This window comes from Ranitomeya imitator, chromosome 5, assembly GCF_032444005.1.
Source record: "Ranitomeya imitator isolate aRanImi1 chromosome 5, aRanImi1.pri, whole genome shotgun sequence".
Lineage (NCBI taxonomy): Eukaryota > Metazoa > Chordata > Amphibia > Anura > Dendrobatidae > Ranitomeya > Ranitomeya imitator.
Window position 1 is genome coordinate 105,649,573 of NC_091286.1, and position 15,889 is coordinate 105,665,461.

General features: G+C 37.0%; 1 protein-coding gene across 2 annotated transcripts in view; it reads left to right on the forward strand.

Annotated features, from left to right (window-relative positions):
• Positions 1-6,917, forward strand: part of SLC8A1 (solute carrier family 8 member A1) — a 469,783-nt gene extending 462,866 nt beyond the window's left edge. For both annotated transcript variants that reach the window (XM_069769002.1, XM_069769003.1), the window contains exon 8: positions 385-6,917. In XM_069769002.1, the coding sequence (XP_069625103.1) occupies positions 385-761 (377 nt within the window). In that variant the 3' untranslated portion in view covers positions 762-6,917. The remainder of the gene's footprint in view (positions 1-384) is intronic.
• Positions 6,918-15,889: the final 8,972 nt, after the last annotated feature.

Sequence of the window (15,889 nt, forward strand, 5' to 3'; positions counted from 1 at the left end):
TGACAAGCACCACTTTTTGTTTTACTTTTTGTGTCCCCCTATTTCATCAAAGACTGTAAGCTTCTGAGCAGGGCCCTCATTCCTCTTGGTATGCGTTGATCTATGTGTTAATCGGTAATGTCTTATCTTCTTGGTACACGTTCCCTCTGAATTGTAAAGTGCTACAGGATATGTTGAGTTTATAGCGATAACGATTATTATTATCATAGTGTTAGAATAAGACTAAAATATTTAAGTAATCTCAGTTTTATTTGGTTGAACTACTGAAGGTTGAGATGTTGTGACCACTTCAGGGAAAGATACTGTGATACCAAGTTTGATAATATTGGAGACTGTTTGTCTTGTTCTGTTGGTTAATAAAATTGTTTCCTTTTGTCTCCACAGATACTTTTGCAAGCAAAGTAGCAGCTATTCAGGATCAATATGCTGATGCCTCCATAGGTAATGTCACCGGTAGCAACGCTGTGAATGTTTTCCTTGGGATTGGAGTAGCATGGTCCATTGCTGCCATTTACCATACAGCTCGCGGAGACGTGTTCAGAGTCCAACCTGGCACATTGGCTTTCTCCGTCACTCTTTTCACCATTTTTGCATTCATAAACGTTGGTGTCCTGCTCTACAGACGACGGCCTGAAATTGGCGGTGAGCTGGGTGGACCACGGACTGCCAAGCTTCTTACATCGGCCCTCTTTACTCTCCTGTGGCTCTTGTACATTTTCTTCTCATCTATGGAAGCCTACTGCCACATACCAGGCTTCTAAAGAAACACTCCAACATAGTAAATATATAAATATATATAAATATGTGTAGAATGAACCGAGGAAAAAAAGAGACATTGCCATTTCCACTTACCTGCTGATGGAATGCACCTGTAGAAGCGTTCCTTTTAATGGGTAGGAGCAAGAATTTAAGGTTTCTTACCCTGGGGCATCATGTTGAACTAGGCATTGATGCAGGGACATCTTTGCAACTGTACCTAAAACAGTGTACTATAAATGTTTGACTACTTTTATTTTTGAAATGACTAATCTGAATGCTATTTGGGCCTTTTTGTTATAATGTAAAGATGCCGGAATTACTAGTAACTATTTTTTTGTTGATGTTATTGGGGAGTGAGAGAGGGTGAGAGTCTGCAAAAGAAACTTTACTGATATTCAACTATCCAATGCCAAAAGTTAATTAACCCAAGTGGCAAATGGAGAAGTCGCTTGCCAACAGGATGGGTTGAAAATATTTATTCTACAATATAACTCAATGGCATTTGACTTTGCCATGCTTTAGTAGATTCATGTGTGGACAAGAAGTGAGTAAATGGAGACAAAAAAGTAGCCTTCTCCTCTCCAACTAACTGTTGCATTGTAACTAGCATGTGTTCCCTGTTCTAAGTCACCAAACTACTATGAGTCTTTCCTGTTCGTGCTTTACCTACATAAAAATGACCCTATTAGAAGCCCCATGGGGGTCTAGATAACTCGTCTGCTGTCACTTAGACCAAATCCACAGCCATTCATGCAAGAGTCTTCTGGGCACCTATCCATCCATAACCATGCTCATGTCTTGGAATGTCCTTGTTCTATGTGTACCGTTGTGCATGAATGAAAAGTATTTGTGTATGCTGTAGCTTAGCGATTATCCCCATTAACCAATGTTGATTGAATGTGAAAGACATGGATGTGTTTTTGTGATAGTTTTTTTTCCCATTTTTTCGTTACATGTTTTTCTTTTGTATGGTTTAGGGGTTGCTTTGTGTATTGGGTAATATAGACAACCTCCGTAAACTCAGCATAGTTCTGTACAAAGTACAGTACAGTATGGCAGCATAGAAGTAATGAAGGATGTGAAAGCCTCTCTATTTGCATTGCCCATTGAAGGGTTTAATATGGGTCTGATGCAGATATTTAAATACCAAAAATGTGCCTAGGAAATTAAAGAATTATTTAAGGAAGTATTTATTAGAATTTATATATTTTACAGTAACTAATAGAAGCTATGGATTGCTACTAGTGGGTTATAGCTTAGACATATCACCTTTCATTATTATAGCACATTTTCCACAATTATTTTTTTTTAAAGTGCCATTGCCTTGTAGTAAAAACTGGATTTTTTATAGACTTTCTAAAGGGAATTAGTGGGTCTATAGTCCTAAATAGCCATCAGCTTTGGTCTCAGTTTTCTTTATAGACATAGGCGTTTTTTCAATATCAGATCTGTTACATTTGATGTAACTGTAATATATCATGTATATATATATATACATATATATATTTATATCATGCAGCTTACATACAACACAGTTACCTATTTTGAAGACCATCTGCTGTTAATTTGAAAGTGCGGCTAAAGTATGACTTTGTTGCCAAAAAATACATTCTCAAATTACTAGCATAATATTGATAAGTCTTCTTTGGATATTTTCCAAGGAAAAAGTTGCCGTCCATATTTATATTCTGTTGCAAGAACTCTGTAGGAAAACTCCAAAATCCTTACTGTTCAGCAAACTTAAAATTAGCATGCATTATTATTCTTACACCTTGAAATGCTCTTGTGGCCACACAGATACCCTTCGTACACATAGACCATACCATGCCTACCTGAGTAATATGATGTAATAGTTAATAACTGTGCCAATCTGGAGCTCTTCATAGAGACTGCGACAGATGAAGCCAATTCTAAAGATAGATGATGATTTTTAACAGCTTTCGGGACCTATGTTATGTAGATTTTTGATATTAAAGGGTTTGGCCACTACCTTTTTATTGATGGCCTACCCTTGGGCTATGGCATCAGAGTCTGATTGGTTGGGGTACAAAACACAGCACACATGCTGATCAGCTGTTTCCGGTGTCTGGAAGTTCTCAGATGATGCCGGAACACAGGGGAAATAAATAGGGTATAGACCTGCTGTACCTGGTCGCAGAAAGTATCATTTTGATGGAGCTGTTGTGTTCTGGCAGCATCCAAGAACTTCTGGCCATCACCACCGGTAACAGCTGACTGTTGGGGGTGCCTCGTGTCACACCCTCACCCATCAAATATTGCTAGCCTATTTTAAGGATAGGCTACCAATATAAAACTAGTGTCCAACCCCTTTAATAACTACAACAATAATGGGAAGTAATATATAGTAATATAGTAACCGAATCTGCAGTTGAAAAAAATTGCAACACGCACTAGTTTCTTCTATATGTCGGATGAGACTCGCTTATATGAAGTCTATGGGTGGGGAAAAAATTGGATTCTATACGTATCATATGTATAGCATCCAATTTTCACATATAGATTGCGATTCTTTAACATATGAAAAGGTATTTGGTCTTGTAAATTTTAATAACTGCTGATGTGTAAAATCGGATGCTATATGTACTACAATTGAGATGAAAATCGCCAATTTTTTCTGGTTGAAAACTTACATCTTGTCAAAAATTAAACGCAAAAATTGAAATGCAGCTTTATGTGACTACAGCTCATTTTCCATTCTGCTAGATTTCTATAACAAATGGTACTGGTGTAAAATTCTGTTTCTCTTACAAAAATAGAAATCTGTCCATGGCAGCTTGTTACTAGTAATGAGCAAGTACTTGTTACCCGGGTTTCCCCGAGCATGCTCGGGTGATATCTGTGTATTTTGGCGTGCTCAGAGATTTTGTTTTCGTTGCCGCAGCTGCATGATTTGCGGCTGCTAGACAGGCTGAATACATGTGGGAATTCCTTAACAAACAGGCAACCCCAACATGTTATTCAGACTGTCTAGCAGTCACAAATCATGCAGCTGTGGCGACGAAATCTAAATATCCGTGCACGCCAAAATGCCCGGAGACCACCCGAGCATGCTCAGGGAAACCCGAGTAACAAGTATACTCGCTCATCACTACTTGTTACGCAAAAATTTTAAAACTATAAAAAAAAATAAGGTTCAATCAAGCGCCAATACAGTGAATATTAAAAAAAACTCATGTATGAGCACTTACACAGACGAACCTACAGGTGCTTCTCACAAAAACACCTGCCTTCTGGACTTCTGTCAAGTCAGTAAGTCTTCCCCATGATTGTGGAGCCTACTGAAACAGACTTAGGGACTTTTTTAAACTCTTAGGAAGTTTTTGCAGGTGTTTTTTGTTAATTCTTCTAATTTTGTGAGATAATGACTTTTGGGTTTTCATTGGCTGTAAGCCATAATCATCAACATTAACAGAAATAAACACTTGAAATAGATCACTCTGTTTGCAATGACTCTATATAATATGAGTTTCACTTTTTGTATTGAAGAACTGAAATAAATTAACTTTTTGATGATATTCTAATTTTGTGAGAAGCACCGGTAGGGTCTCACCAACAGCAATCAGTCTGACCAATTTGATCGCTGCTTTCATTGTCAAACTTGCGTTAAAAATGTTTAAAAAAAAAAGCTGAATTCTGGTTCCCATAAGCAACACCGCCAGTTATTGCCCTGCTTACTTTTATACATGAGGTCTTATTAAAGCCTGCTATAAAGATAATGCTATGTCATGCTATCTTTTAGGATCATCATTTGTAGTTTTGACACTGAATGATTTAAGAAAAAGAAAATGTTATTATCTCAAATTAGATAAATCACGGAAACAAAAAGAATTCAACAGACAAAATGTAATGATTGTCGATGGAGTGGAATTACATAATCAAAGCGCTTTCTAGGCAAAAATGTAGAATGTATTTTCTCTTAATAGTGTCACTTGGTAAATAATTTTGCACAGATTATTTTACACAGGTAATTAAGCATATAATCCAATGGAAAGATACCTTGTGACTAAGCAATAGGTACACATGTTGTACACATTTTCAGGAGTATGTTATGTTAATTTGAAAATTTATGGTTTAACTTTTTAGCATGTTATTTTGGCTAAAACTTATAAAATTATTTGTTTTTTATTATTTATTGTCTCTGGAAATTTCCGGAAAAGAAAAATCCTAAATTGATGCCCTCTTCCTGGTGCTGACTTCCTTAGCCTTAGCCATGATCGACAACTGTTACATCATAGGTAGATCCTAGATGTTATCGGGACTGGGCTTAAGTGTCATCACCATATCCCAATTCTTGCCCTTTGGCTTGTGGGAGAACTGTTTTTTGGCACTATCATTCCAGGATCTTAAAACAATCATCTGATCTGCCTTGATTTCAATGACTAAACTGTTACTGGATCCCCCTGAATTGGTCAGCTATAAAGAGAAAGTCTGACCATGTTTTAGAAATTCCCATATTTGAGAACATTATATAACCCAAAATTACAATAACATGTTCAACTTTCATACATTAGCCATAAAGACAATGTGCCAGCACCTTTTCTTCTGACATAGAAATATGTTTATGCCAGCATATATGTAATATAGAAAAATTCCAGATGGCTCATATTCATACCAGTTAAAAGCTTATTGTACTATGCCAAGGATTTTAAGATCTCGGCTTGGAATTTTGCTCCTTTCCCTTTCTGGTTTAAATAAAATTAAAACAAAAATTGTACAATTAAAGTACAAAATTCTTCTGCAAAAATATGATGGGTATTTTGTTGTATAAAATAAAAAATATTACAGCTTAAAGGGTATGAAATATATTATTTAAAGTGGTATTCATATATAAGTGAATTATATATTTCTAAATTATACCATCACTCTACAATTGTTGAGGTTCCAACCTCTGGTACCCCCACGATCCTGAGAGTAAAGGGGACACAGCATCATTCACGGTACCCTGTCTCTGCACGAAACCACTTGGATAAAGCCATGTTGAAGTTTGCCATACCACAGATGACTAGGGAGCCACTTTGCAAAGGAAAAACTCTAAAGTGGGTGCAGCGGTTATATCATCACTGAGTCTCTTTCATTTTCAGAATAAGTGGGTATCTAGAGGTCGGATCCTAGCCATTTAAAAAAATAACTAAATTTTTCAAAAAGATTTCTGGCAAGGTATAGGTTATGAATTTAGTATAAATTGAATCAGTATAAAAAGATTTTGGCCCCGATTAATAAAAACTATTTCACCAGTATTCTGGCGTAAATTGTTTTGAAAGGTTGAAAATTTTGGCGCAACTCCGAGTTCCAACTTTTGCCATTTTCACTCCAGTTTCTTCCAGCTCCAACAAAATGGGCAGAGCTAGGGCAAGGTGAGGTGCAGCAGGGGCGCGATGCCAGAACTTAGCTTATTCGTGACTAGCTTCAGCGTTCCCAACAAAGGTGTGCACACCACTAATCAGAAGCTCCTGATTCATTGAGTTTATGAATCAAGAGCGTCTGACCCAACTCTTCAAGTCCGGCGTGAAAATCGCTGGTCTTGGTGAATCAGAGCCTTGATGTTTTAGATTTTAGCTATTACAATAGAAACAATAAATTCAGCACTTTTTTTCTGGGTTTTTTTTCCTATATTTGTTTTAAATTCACTTTTCTCCTTGCAAATATTGCAATCCTATCTTTACCACACTACTCACTGCTAATAATAATGCATGCTTATTTTACCAACAAAAAATGACAAAAAAATGAAAAAAATAAAATAAATAAAAAGTTGCATTTGGGGATTTGGGAAAAAAGTCAATCATTTTTTGCCTTGCTTAGGTTCTGGAATTAAAAAAACCCCATATATTTAAAATTATATCTCAGTACACGGGGTTTGGGTTATACAGATTTCGTGAACGGGATTGAAGTTTTTCTTTTTTTCTTTGAAGCTTTATAGTGTGTTTTGTGCACCAATGTAAGATTACGCACGTATACTGTGATAATTGTTTGTGGTTCACGTTCAAATGACATCATCACATTATAAATGGAAACTCTGAGGTTTATTGATGACATATGATACTGTACATACAATGTATTATCTATTTTCTTTGTCAATTGGCACTTTTTTTTTTTTTTGCTTTCATGCTTATAAAAATAAAAACAACAAAAAAATGAAATTGTTGTGAGAAAGATTTTTCATCTTGCGTAACACTGCCAAAATAATTAAACCTTTTTTTTTTGCCATGGATAAAAAAAATGATTCATGATTTATCAAATCAGAAATTCAACCAGATTAGCATCATGATGCATATTTTCACACTTGCTTAATACTATGTATTAGAATTTGGGATGAAAGGATAGTTACCATAATCTTAAAAAAAAAATTCTAAACTTTTAAATGCTAAATAATTAACCATTTAAGAGTGAGTAAAATATGTTCAATTCGTGATGCAGTTCTATCCGTTGTCTATCAATTTTCCATAAACTTCAGTTTTTGCTTCTTAAATATTCGTCACCATACAACTTTACTATCATTATTAATATCATTGCTTTGAAATTGCTAAATATTTTCCGAAGGAGGAAAAGCTATATTACCGACTTATGTGTTCATTTTCTCATGTATATGTATTATTTTACACCAATATCGTTTTTGTTGATTTTTTTTTTAAACCATTCCCAAATAAATTCATGGTACGCAGGAATGAAAGCATCAATTAATTTCTGCAATGTGAACATGTTTATATGTATGCAAGGTTATAGGTGAAGAGAAGTGAACATTACACAATATTTGGTGTCCCTAATTTATCCTTTACATGAAAAGATTTAAATAAAAGAGAATGCTTTGGCTACAAAAAAGAACCTGTAGTCAACTTTGTTCCTAAAGGGATTCTGTCACCAGTTTTCTCTACCACATCTGAGAGCATCAGAATATGGGAAAGAGACCTTGATTCCAGTGATGTATCACTTAGTTTATTGGGTGCAGCAGCTGTGACACAATCAGAGTTTTTAGATGTAACATGTAGCATCTGACCCCACCCACACAACAGCTTTCTCTGTACATTGTCTATTGACAGTAAGCTGCCTATTAGAGGAGGGGGCGTGGTTGTACCAGAGCACATGTGCCATGTTGTCTAGGCAGTGATAATCTCCTAGTGATAAAACATTCATTGCATGGAAACCGTAGCACACAGCCTATACATTATGCTGTTCTAAGATTACATAGCGAAAAACTGCTGACGGATTCCTTTTAAAGACTGCTCATGTCCTGGCTGGCTGAAAATGAACTCTTCTTTTTCTTTTTTCATCTTAAGATGTATCTAAGTTATTATTTTATCAGCTATTTTTCTCGTACACACAACACCGACCAATTTTAGTTTTTTATATGATTTTCTTCAGTGTTTTGGATCATATTTCCATTAGTACTTGCTCAGTTTGTCAGTGTTTACCATCAGAGTAACATCAGTTTTTTCTTGTATGGAAATGTATGGAAAAAAAAAATGATGTAGGTATCTCATGCGTCTGCTATCAAATAGTCCATGAATAATGGGCAGCATACGGATATCATCTGAATTGTTGGATTTTTTTCATGGCTGCATAGACTTACTTGCATTTTGGACAAACCCTAAAAGTTGCTTGGATTTCTGTGGTTAAACTTATTAAAATATAAGAAATATATATATATATTTTATCACATCTGCCTTCATAATATTTTTCCATTTCCAGTAAATCTTACATACTTATTTCTTATTTTTAAACGAAAATAACTTTTCTACAACTGGAAACAATTTGCAATTAAGGAATTTAAATGGAGAAAATCAATTACAAGTGGGTAGTAAAGCCTACAATCACTTCCAAAACTGAGGTCTGTAGATAATTTTCCCTGCAGTAATCCTTTTCAAGAAATGTCAAGACTCTTTAACAATAAACAGTACGGTACTTTGGAAAAAAAAAAAAACCTCTTAATATTTAGCACAGATTGGTGTTTTTGGAGCCAAAGAAAGTCGAGTATATGAATTACTTAGATATACATGGAATGAGGAATTATAAACTTTCTGGTCAGTAAAGCACTGCAAGTCCAATACCTTTGATAGATGTTCTTGTGATAGTGATATGTTTGACAAGCAAGGGACTTTTATCATTATTTTATTGCAGAGTTTAATAATTCCTACTGATCTTAAATTACAAATACACTAATAAAACAGATTTCTCATGGAATGTAACATTATTTGTCCCCCAAAATTATATACAGATTTTGCAAAGAAAAAGTTAAAACGTTTCCCAAGGGAATAAAAAATAATAATGTAAGGTTCCAATCAAACATTGACTAAAATTAGATTTTAAATTAAATTATGACTTATTTTTAATGTTTACATGTACATAATAGCTAATATTTTTTGTTATAAAACAGTCTACGGGCACCTAGATTTCTTAGATCCTTTTGAATTTTATTAAAAAAAATATAAAGGTATTTTCGAAGTTCTGTGCAGAAAACCTGCAGACAATTGCTAATAAGCAAGAAAACAGTGGCTACTATATTCGTTCATGTGGCTATTTGCACTTCCAAAATGCCATGCATGGATAATATAGACATAAAAATTACTATTTTTTTATCCAAAATGGAAAGGCCAAGGTGGTTTATATATATTCCAAGTATTTATTAAATTATCTATTAATATGATTACTGATTTACTTGGTTTCCAAAGAAATCACTACTGAAGGTACAAAATTAGAAATGTAAGGAACTGTATACATAAGTTTTCCAGAATTATTCCAACATAGGCAAATCAAAGGAAGTCTTGATAAAATAAAGAAATAATTATTACTTACCCATTGAATCCCTGACTATTCATATGCCGCCATTTTTGTGGTCCACATCGCTACCATCAGATATGATGAGATGACGTCCTGACCATCATTCACATAAACGAATGCCAATCAATTCAATCCTCAAAAACGTTTTATGTTACCTCCTATCAACCTGCATTTACTCAGGCGTGAACAATGTGTTTATGCTTTATGGAAGCTCTGTGGCCCCCATATTTTAGGGTGGGGATTAATATGTTGTAAAGAGAAATTTTTAACAAATCTTGAACTAGAAGTATACAATAGAAATGTTTAAGATTTGGGGTAATCATATTTAAATTTTCTGAAAATGAATTTCACATATAACATTCCCAAAATGCTTGACAGGTAAGGGTGGTCCTAATGGTCAGCAGATGTGAGGTCACCTAGCTAAAATGCCACCTTCTCAGGAGGCCACCAATTGCCACAACTAGGCTCATCCTCCTGATAGATGATAATCTTGAAGCTGGAACCTAGACATTTAATAATAATAATAATAATAATCTTTATTTATATAGCGCCAACATATTCTGCAGCGCTTTACAGTTTAACAGTTTCAAACACAAAAGTCATAAGTAACAACGTTAACAATACAATAATTAAAGCAAAATAAGACGACCCTGCTCGTGAGAGCTTACAATCTACAATGAGGTGGGGGAGATACAAAGTACAGGTGTGTATTTACAATGATGTATTTACAATCATGGTCCAGCCATCTTCAGATGTGTTTTGAGCGAGCGCCTAAAACTATGCAAATTATGGATGGTCCTAATATCTTGGGGTAGAGCATTCCAGAGGATTGGCGCAGCACGGGAGAAGTCTTGGAGTCGGGAGTGGGAGGTACGGATTAGTGCAGAGGTTAATCGAAAGTCATTTGCAGAGCGCAGTGGTCTGTTAGGCTGATAGACAGAAATGAGGGAGGAGATGTAAGGGGGTGCCGCACTGTGGAGAGCTTTGTGGGTGAGAACAAGTACTTTGAATTGTATCCTGTAATGAATGGGTAGCCAGTGTAACGACTGGCGAAGAGCGGACGCGTCCGAGTAACGATTAGCCAGATGGACGACCCTGGCTGCTGCATTAAGGATGGACTGGAGAGGGGAAAGTCGAGTGAGGGGGAGGCCAATTAATAGACCGTTACAGTAGTCCAGGCGGGAGTGGATCAGGGCGACAGTGAGGGTTTTAGCTGTCTCCATGGTGAGAAAAGGGCGAATTCTAGAGATGTTCTTTAGGTGTAAGCGGCACGAGCGGGCAAGAGATTGTATATGGGAGGTGAAGGAGAGATTGAAGTCAAACATAACACCCAGACAGCGCGCCTGCTGCCGGGGTGTTATTATGGTGCCACCCACGGATAGGGAAATGTCAGATTTAGGGAGGTTAGTCGATGGTGGGAGCAGAAGTTCCGTTTTGGAGAGGTTGAGTTTCAGATAGAGAGCGGACATGATGTTGGAGACTGCGGACAGACAGTCAGTGGCGTTCTGTAGTACAGCAGGGGTAAGGTCAGGGGATGACGTGTATAGTTGTGTGTCATCAGCATAAAGATGGTACTGAAAGCCAAATCTGCTGATGGTCTGTCCAATTGGAGCCGTGTAGAGAGAGAACAGAAGGTGGCCAAGGACTGAGCCCTGAGGTACCCCGGCAGCGAGAGGAAGAGGAGATGAAGTGGAGCCAGAGAACAGAACACTGAAGGAGCGGTCAGAAAGGTAGGAGGAGAACCAGGAGAGAGCAGTGTCCTTAATGCCTAGTGACTGGAGCCTAGAGAAAAGGAGAGGGTGGTCAACAGTGTCAAAAGCTGCAGAAAGGTCGAGAAGAATGAGCAGAGAGTGGTCACCATTACGTTTTGCTGTCAGAAGGTCATTGGTCACTTTGATGAGTGCAGTTTCTGTCGAATGTAGGGGGCGGAAACCGGACTGTGAAGGGTCTAGGAGGGAGTGAGTGGAGAGGTAACGGGTAAGGCGGGAGTATATCAGACGCTCCAAGAGTTTAGAGATGAAGGGGAGATTGGAGACCGGTCTGTAGTTGTTTGTGCAGGATGGGTCGAGGGTGGGTTTCTTTAGTAATGGAGTAATGATAGAGTGTTTGAAGGAGGAGGGGAAAATGCCAGAGGAGAGGGAGAGATTAAAGATTGTAGTTAGGTGACTTGTGACAACTGGAGAGAGAGACTGGAGGAGATGTGAGGGAATGGGGTCGGTAGTGCATGTAGTCGGACGGTACACCATATATGTTTAAGATGAAAAAACCTGCCATCATAGTATTTAATGTAAAATACAAAAATTTCAGTGTTATATGGTACAATATGTACTCAATGTTATAGATAGATGATAGACAGATAGATAGATAGATAGATAGATAGACAGATAGATATGGGACTTTGAGACAATCTTTATGTCTTGTACATTTTTACTATATCAATCATTCCACAGGTGGTCCCATGTGACCAGTGTTTCCCAAACTCCTGTCCTCACGGACCCCAACAGGTCATGTTTTCAGGATTTCCTTAGTATTGCACAGGTGATGGAAATATCAGGAGTTCTCTCACTTGTGCAGCACTATGGAAATCCTGAAAACATGACCGGTTGGGGTCCGTGAGGACTGGAGTTTGGGAAATACTGCGTTAGACTTTAGGCTCCATGGTGGGTCGTCAAGAAGCTTTGTAATCATTCCACTCCTATCTGTCAGTGTAAATGATAAAACTAATCTCTTTTATTAGAGGAAAGCTGAGGTGCACTTACCTTGTGAATCATTAGTGCAGTGTCAAACACTTTTAGCTTTTTTAATTCTTTGCCCTTTCTTAAAATTTCAGTCGTGTTCCAGTAGCTTATGCCAGGCTATCAATCAAAGAGACACAGAGATGTAATTAAATGTTGTTACAGGAGTTCTTAGTTAATCCCTTAGGGGGAGATTAAAATGAGTATGGGCTTCAGCGTAGCTTCCATCTGTTATCTCCATGGTGTGCCGATGTGAAGTGCACTGCAGATGGTAGTACAAGGAACACATCATCGTCCCATGCCCAGTCATTTACTGTGGACGATTTAGTCAGGTCTTGGAAAGGTTGGTATGTTACTGCGTGAAATACATGAACTCATACATACTGTACTACAGCACTGGATAAATACTTTTACTGCAATAAAATATGTTTTCATACTGACTCAATACATACAATATACAGCTCTGACAAAAATTAAGAGACCACTTTAAAATTTTCAGTTTCTCTGATTTTTCTTTTTATAGATATATTTGTGAGTAAAATGTACATTGTACATTGTTGTTTTATTCAAAAAACTACTGACAACATGTATCCGAAATTCAAAGCTAAAAATTTTGTATTTCTTTGCAGCAAATGAGGAATCATCAAAATAATAAGAAAGAAACAGTGCTTTCAGACCTCAGATAATGCAAAGAAAACAAGTTCTTATTCATTTAGAAACAACAATACTCATGTTTTTGCTCAGGAAGAGTTGAGAAATCAATATTTGGTGGAATAACCATGATTTTTAATCACAGCTTTCATGCGTCTTGGCATGCGTCTTGATCACCTAATCAGAAGCACATTGAGTAGAATGAGGTGTACTCTGGTTGGAATTAAACCGACACTGGAATGGAATGGCTGTCAGACATGTGGAAATGGTGATTGTTTAGAAAACTGTGCAGTGGTCTCTTAATTTTTGCCAGAGCTGTATGTGATTTTTAAATAAATGGGCCATATTTTCCACTAATGTGGATGTGCGAGTGACTGACTGATCACTAAATAACACTGTAATCATAAAGCCAACATATACATTAGACAAATGTTAGCAGTCTAAAGTGTATTGAGGCCTCCAAAATTTCCCTTGACAGATGTTAATGGAGGGGATTAAGATCTGGCATGTCCGATTTTGGACTTCTGATTTTTTCGTTCTCCATCAGATAAGCCACTGTCAGAGAAATCTGACAGCAACTCTCTCATAGGGGATGCAAGAGCACTCGGCAGAATGAGCAATCTTGTATACTAAGGAGTCGGGAGAGATAGCTGATAGGCAAATCATTGTTTGGCCTACAGCTATCTACTGTCTACTAGGCCCCATACAGATTAATAGTTGGGATGCACTTCTTAACTTCTGCCCTGGACAACTAATTGTTTCTTAGGTGGGAACCACCTTGTCAAAATTGCTACAGCAAATCCATGCAGTATCTAAACTTAGACATATTATTAAGCTGGTTATAGACAAGAGATATTTATGAACAGACCATTGGTAGATCCAGATAAGTTTGGCCTGATTTGCTTATAATCTGGTGTCTATGGTGGCCATGCACATAGACAGAGTAATAACAGATCCTACAAAAAATAGGCTGCCAATTATAAACAGATCAAAAGGTCTATGGCCAACAAGGTTTCCAAGATAGAGTTTAAAAAATATAAAATACGTTCACTCTTATTCTAAAAAGTATGTGTACTGAGTGTTCATATATCCAGCATCAGACAGGAAGATATTAGTCTATTTTTAATTTTATCCTAGTCTAGGTTATTTGTGATTCAACCAATAAGTATAAGGCTAGGTTCATATTGCGTTAGTGCAATTCGTTTAGCGCCTAGCGCTAGCAGATTGCGCTAACGCAATGTTGTTTTATGGGGTCGCGTTAAACGTCCCCGCTCTCGCAGATCTCCGATCTCCGGACCTCGGGCGCCCCCACAAAACACCGGCAGATCGCTAGCGCGTGCCGAAAATGGCACGTGCTAGTGATGCGCGTCCCCATTGCTGTTAATGGGCGCGCTAACGGACGCGTTGCACAGCGTTAATTTCGCCGTGCAACGCTGTCCGTTAGCGCGGTCACATTAACGCAATATGAACCAAGCCTTAGACCCTAATGGCAAGTCATTAGCTCCAATATAAAAAAAATAGGAATCTTTTTTGCTTGACTTTATGGACCTCTGTCAAAGAACCATTATTTTATCTTAACATGGGTCCTCTGGAGCAGCCATTAGCACTCTGGTGGTACACTTTGACCCTGATGTCATATATCTTAAATATTTTAATACCATGATACCATGTTCAAAAAGAAAAACTATGACATACAAATATTCTATGTGTCAATGCATGGCTCTGAAGGACGATATTCTTGACCTGCAAAACAGAAGACGTCTTGATGATGAAAGTAATATTTTTCCATTTTATATTACGCTTTTAGTTCTTAACCTAGCTGAAAAGCTTTTATTTTGCTATGTATGGAACTAGTAGGGTGTGTTAGGTCATCTGTATAAATTTTATGTATATAAAGCTGCATGGCCACCTAATAACATGGGCAAATTGACATGCCAAACCTGATAACTGTGCATTGAATATATTTTTAAAGGACTTTTGAATGGCTGCTACATTCTATTGACACATTAATTTATGAAAATGTCCTACCACAAGCTGTTGCTTGCAGCGTTGTAAGTCAACTATGCCAAGTGCATCCTGCCATATTCGACAAACCATCCGTATATGTGCTCTCTCATCCCCATTCCGCTGCTACATGTGCTAAACCACATAATATGTGACCAGAAGACTTCTATATTCATTTTCAGGGATAAATGCCAATATACAGCCTTTTGCTTTCTATGGCTACTGTGTATACAATGATTCCCAGGTTAAGATAATTTATTTTGATATATGTATATAGTGTACTATGACATAGACGTTATCTTTTGTGCTGTAACTTTTGCTTTTTATCCTTATTTATGTATCTGTAAAATAAAACGAAAGCCATAATCTTATCTTTATTATATCAGCAGGAATGAACTTGGTCCGAGCCTCTATGAACAGTCAAGGCTACGTTTTAAGTAACATAAATACAGGTCTATGTAATAATGGGTAATGGGCTTTAGTGTTGATTTCAGTCATCTCCTTTGGCATTATTTTGGCAGCAGTTAAATGCCTTCATTAAAGTGATTTGAGTGGAACACTTGCCATTTAAGCAATCAGTTGATTGTACCCTATGAGCTACAGTATGTTCAAAGTTATCCGCTATCAAAGATGAAGGGAAAGGGAAATTTATTGATTACATTAAAAGTAGTGTTTTGACATCGCTCTGAACTGACTGAATAATTGGCTTCAGCTATAATCAACTTGGGACCTAAAATGTGTTTCTTTTTGTACCAAAGGATAATACACAAAAGTCTCTGAAAAGATAAATACTCATTAATATATTAAATGAACAGTCGGGATAATACATTTGTTTAATGTTATAAGGGTTGTGTAAATAATTTATGCAGAAAAAAGTTAATAATGCATTTGATAAAGGTTGGGAAGTGAACATTGCGACACATACCAAAGTAAAATATGGGTCCATG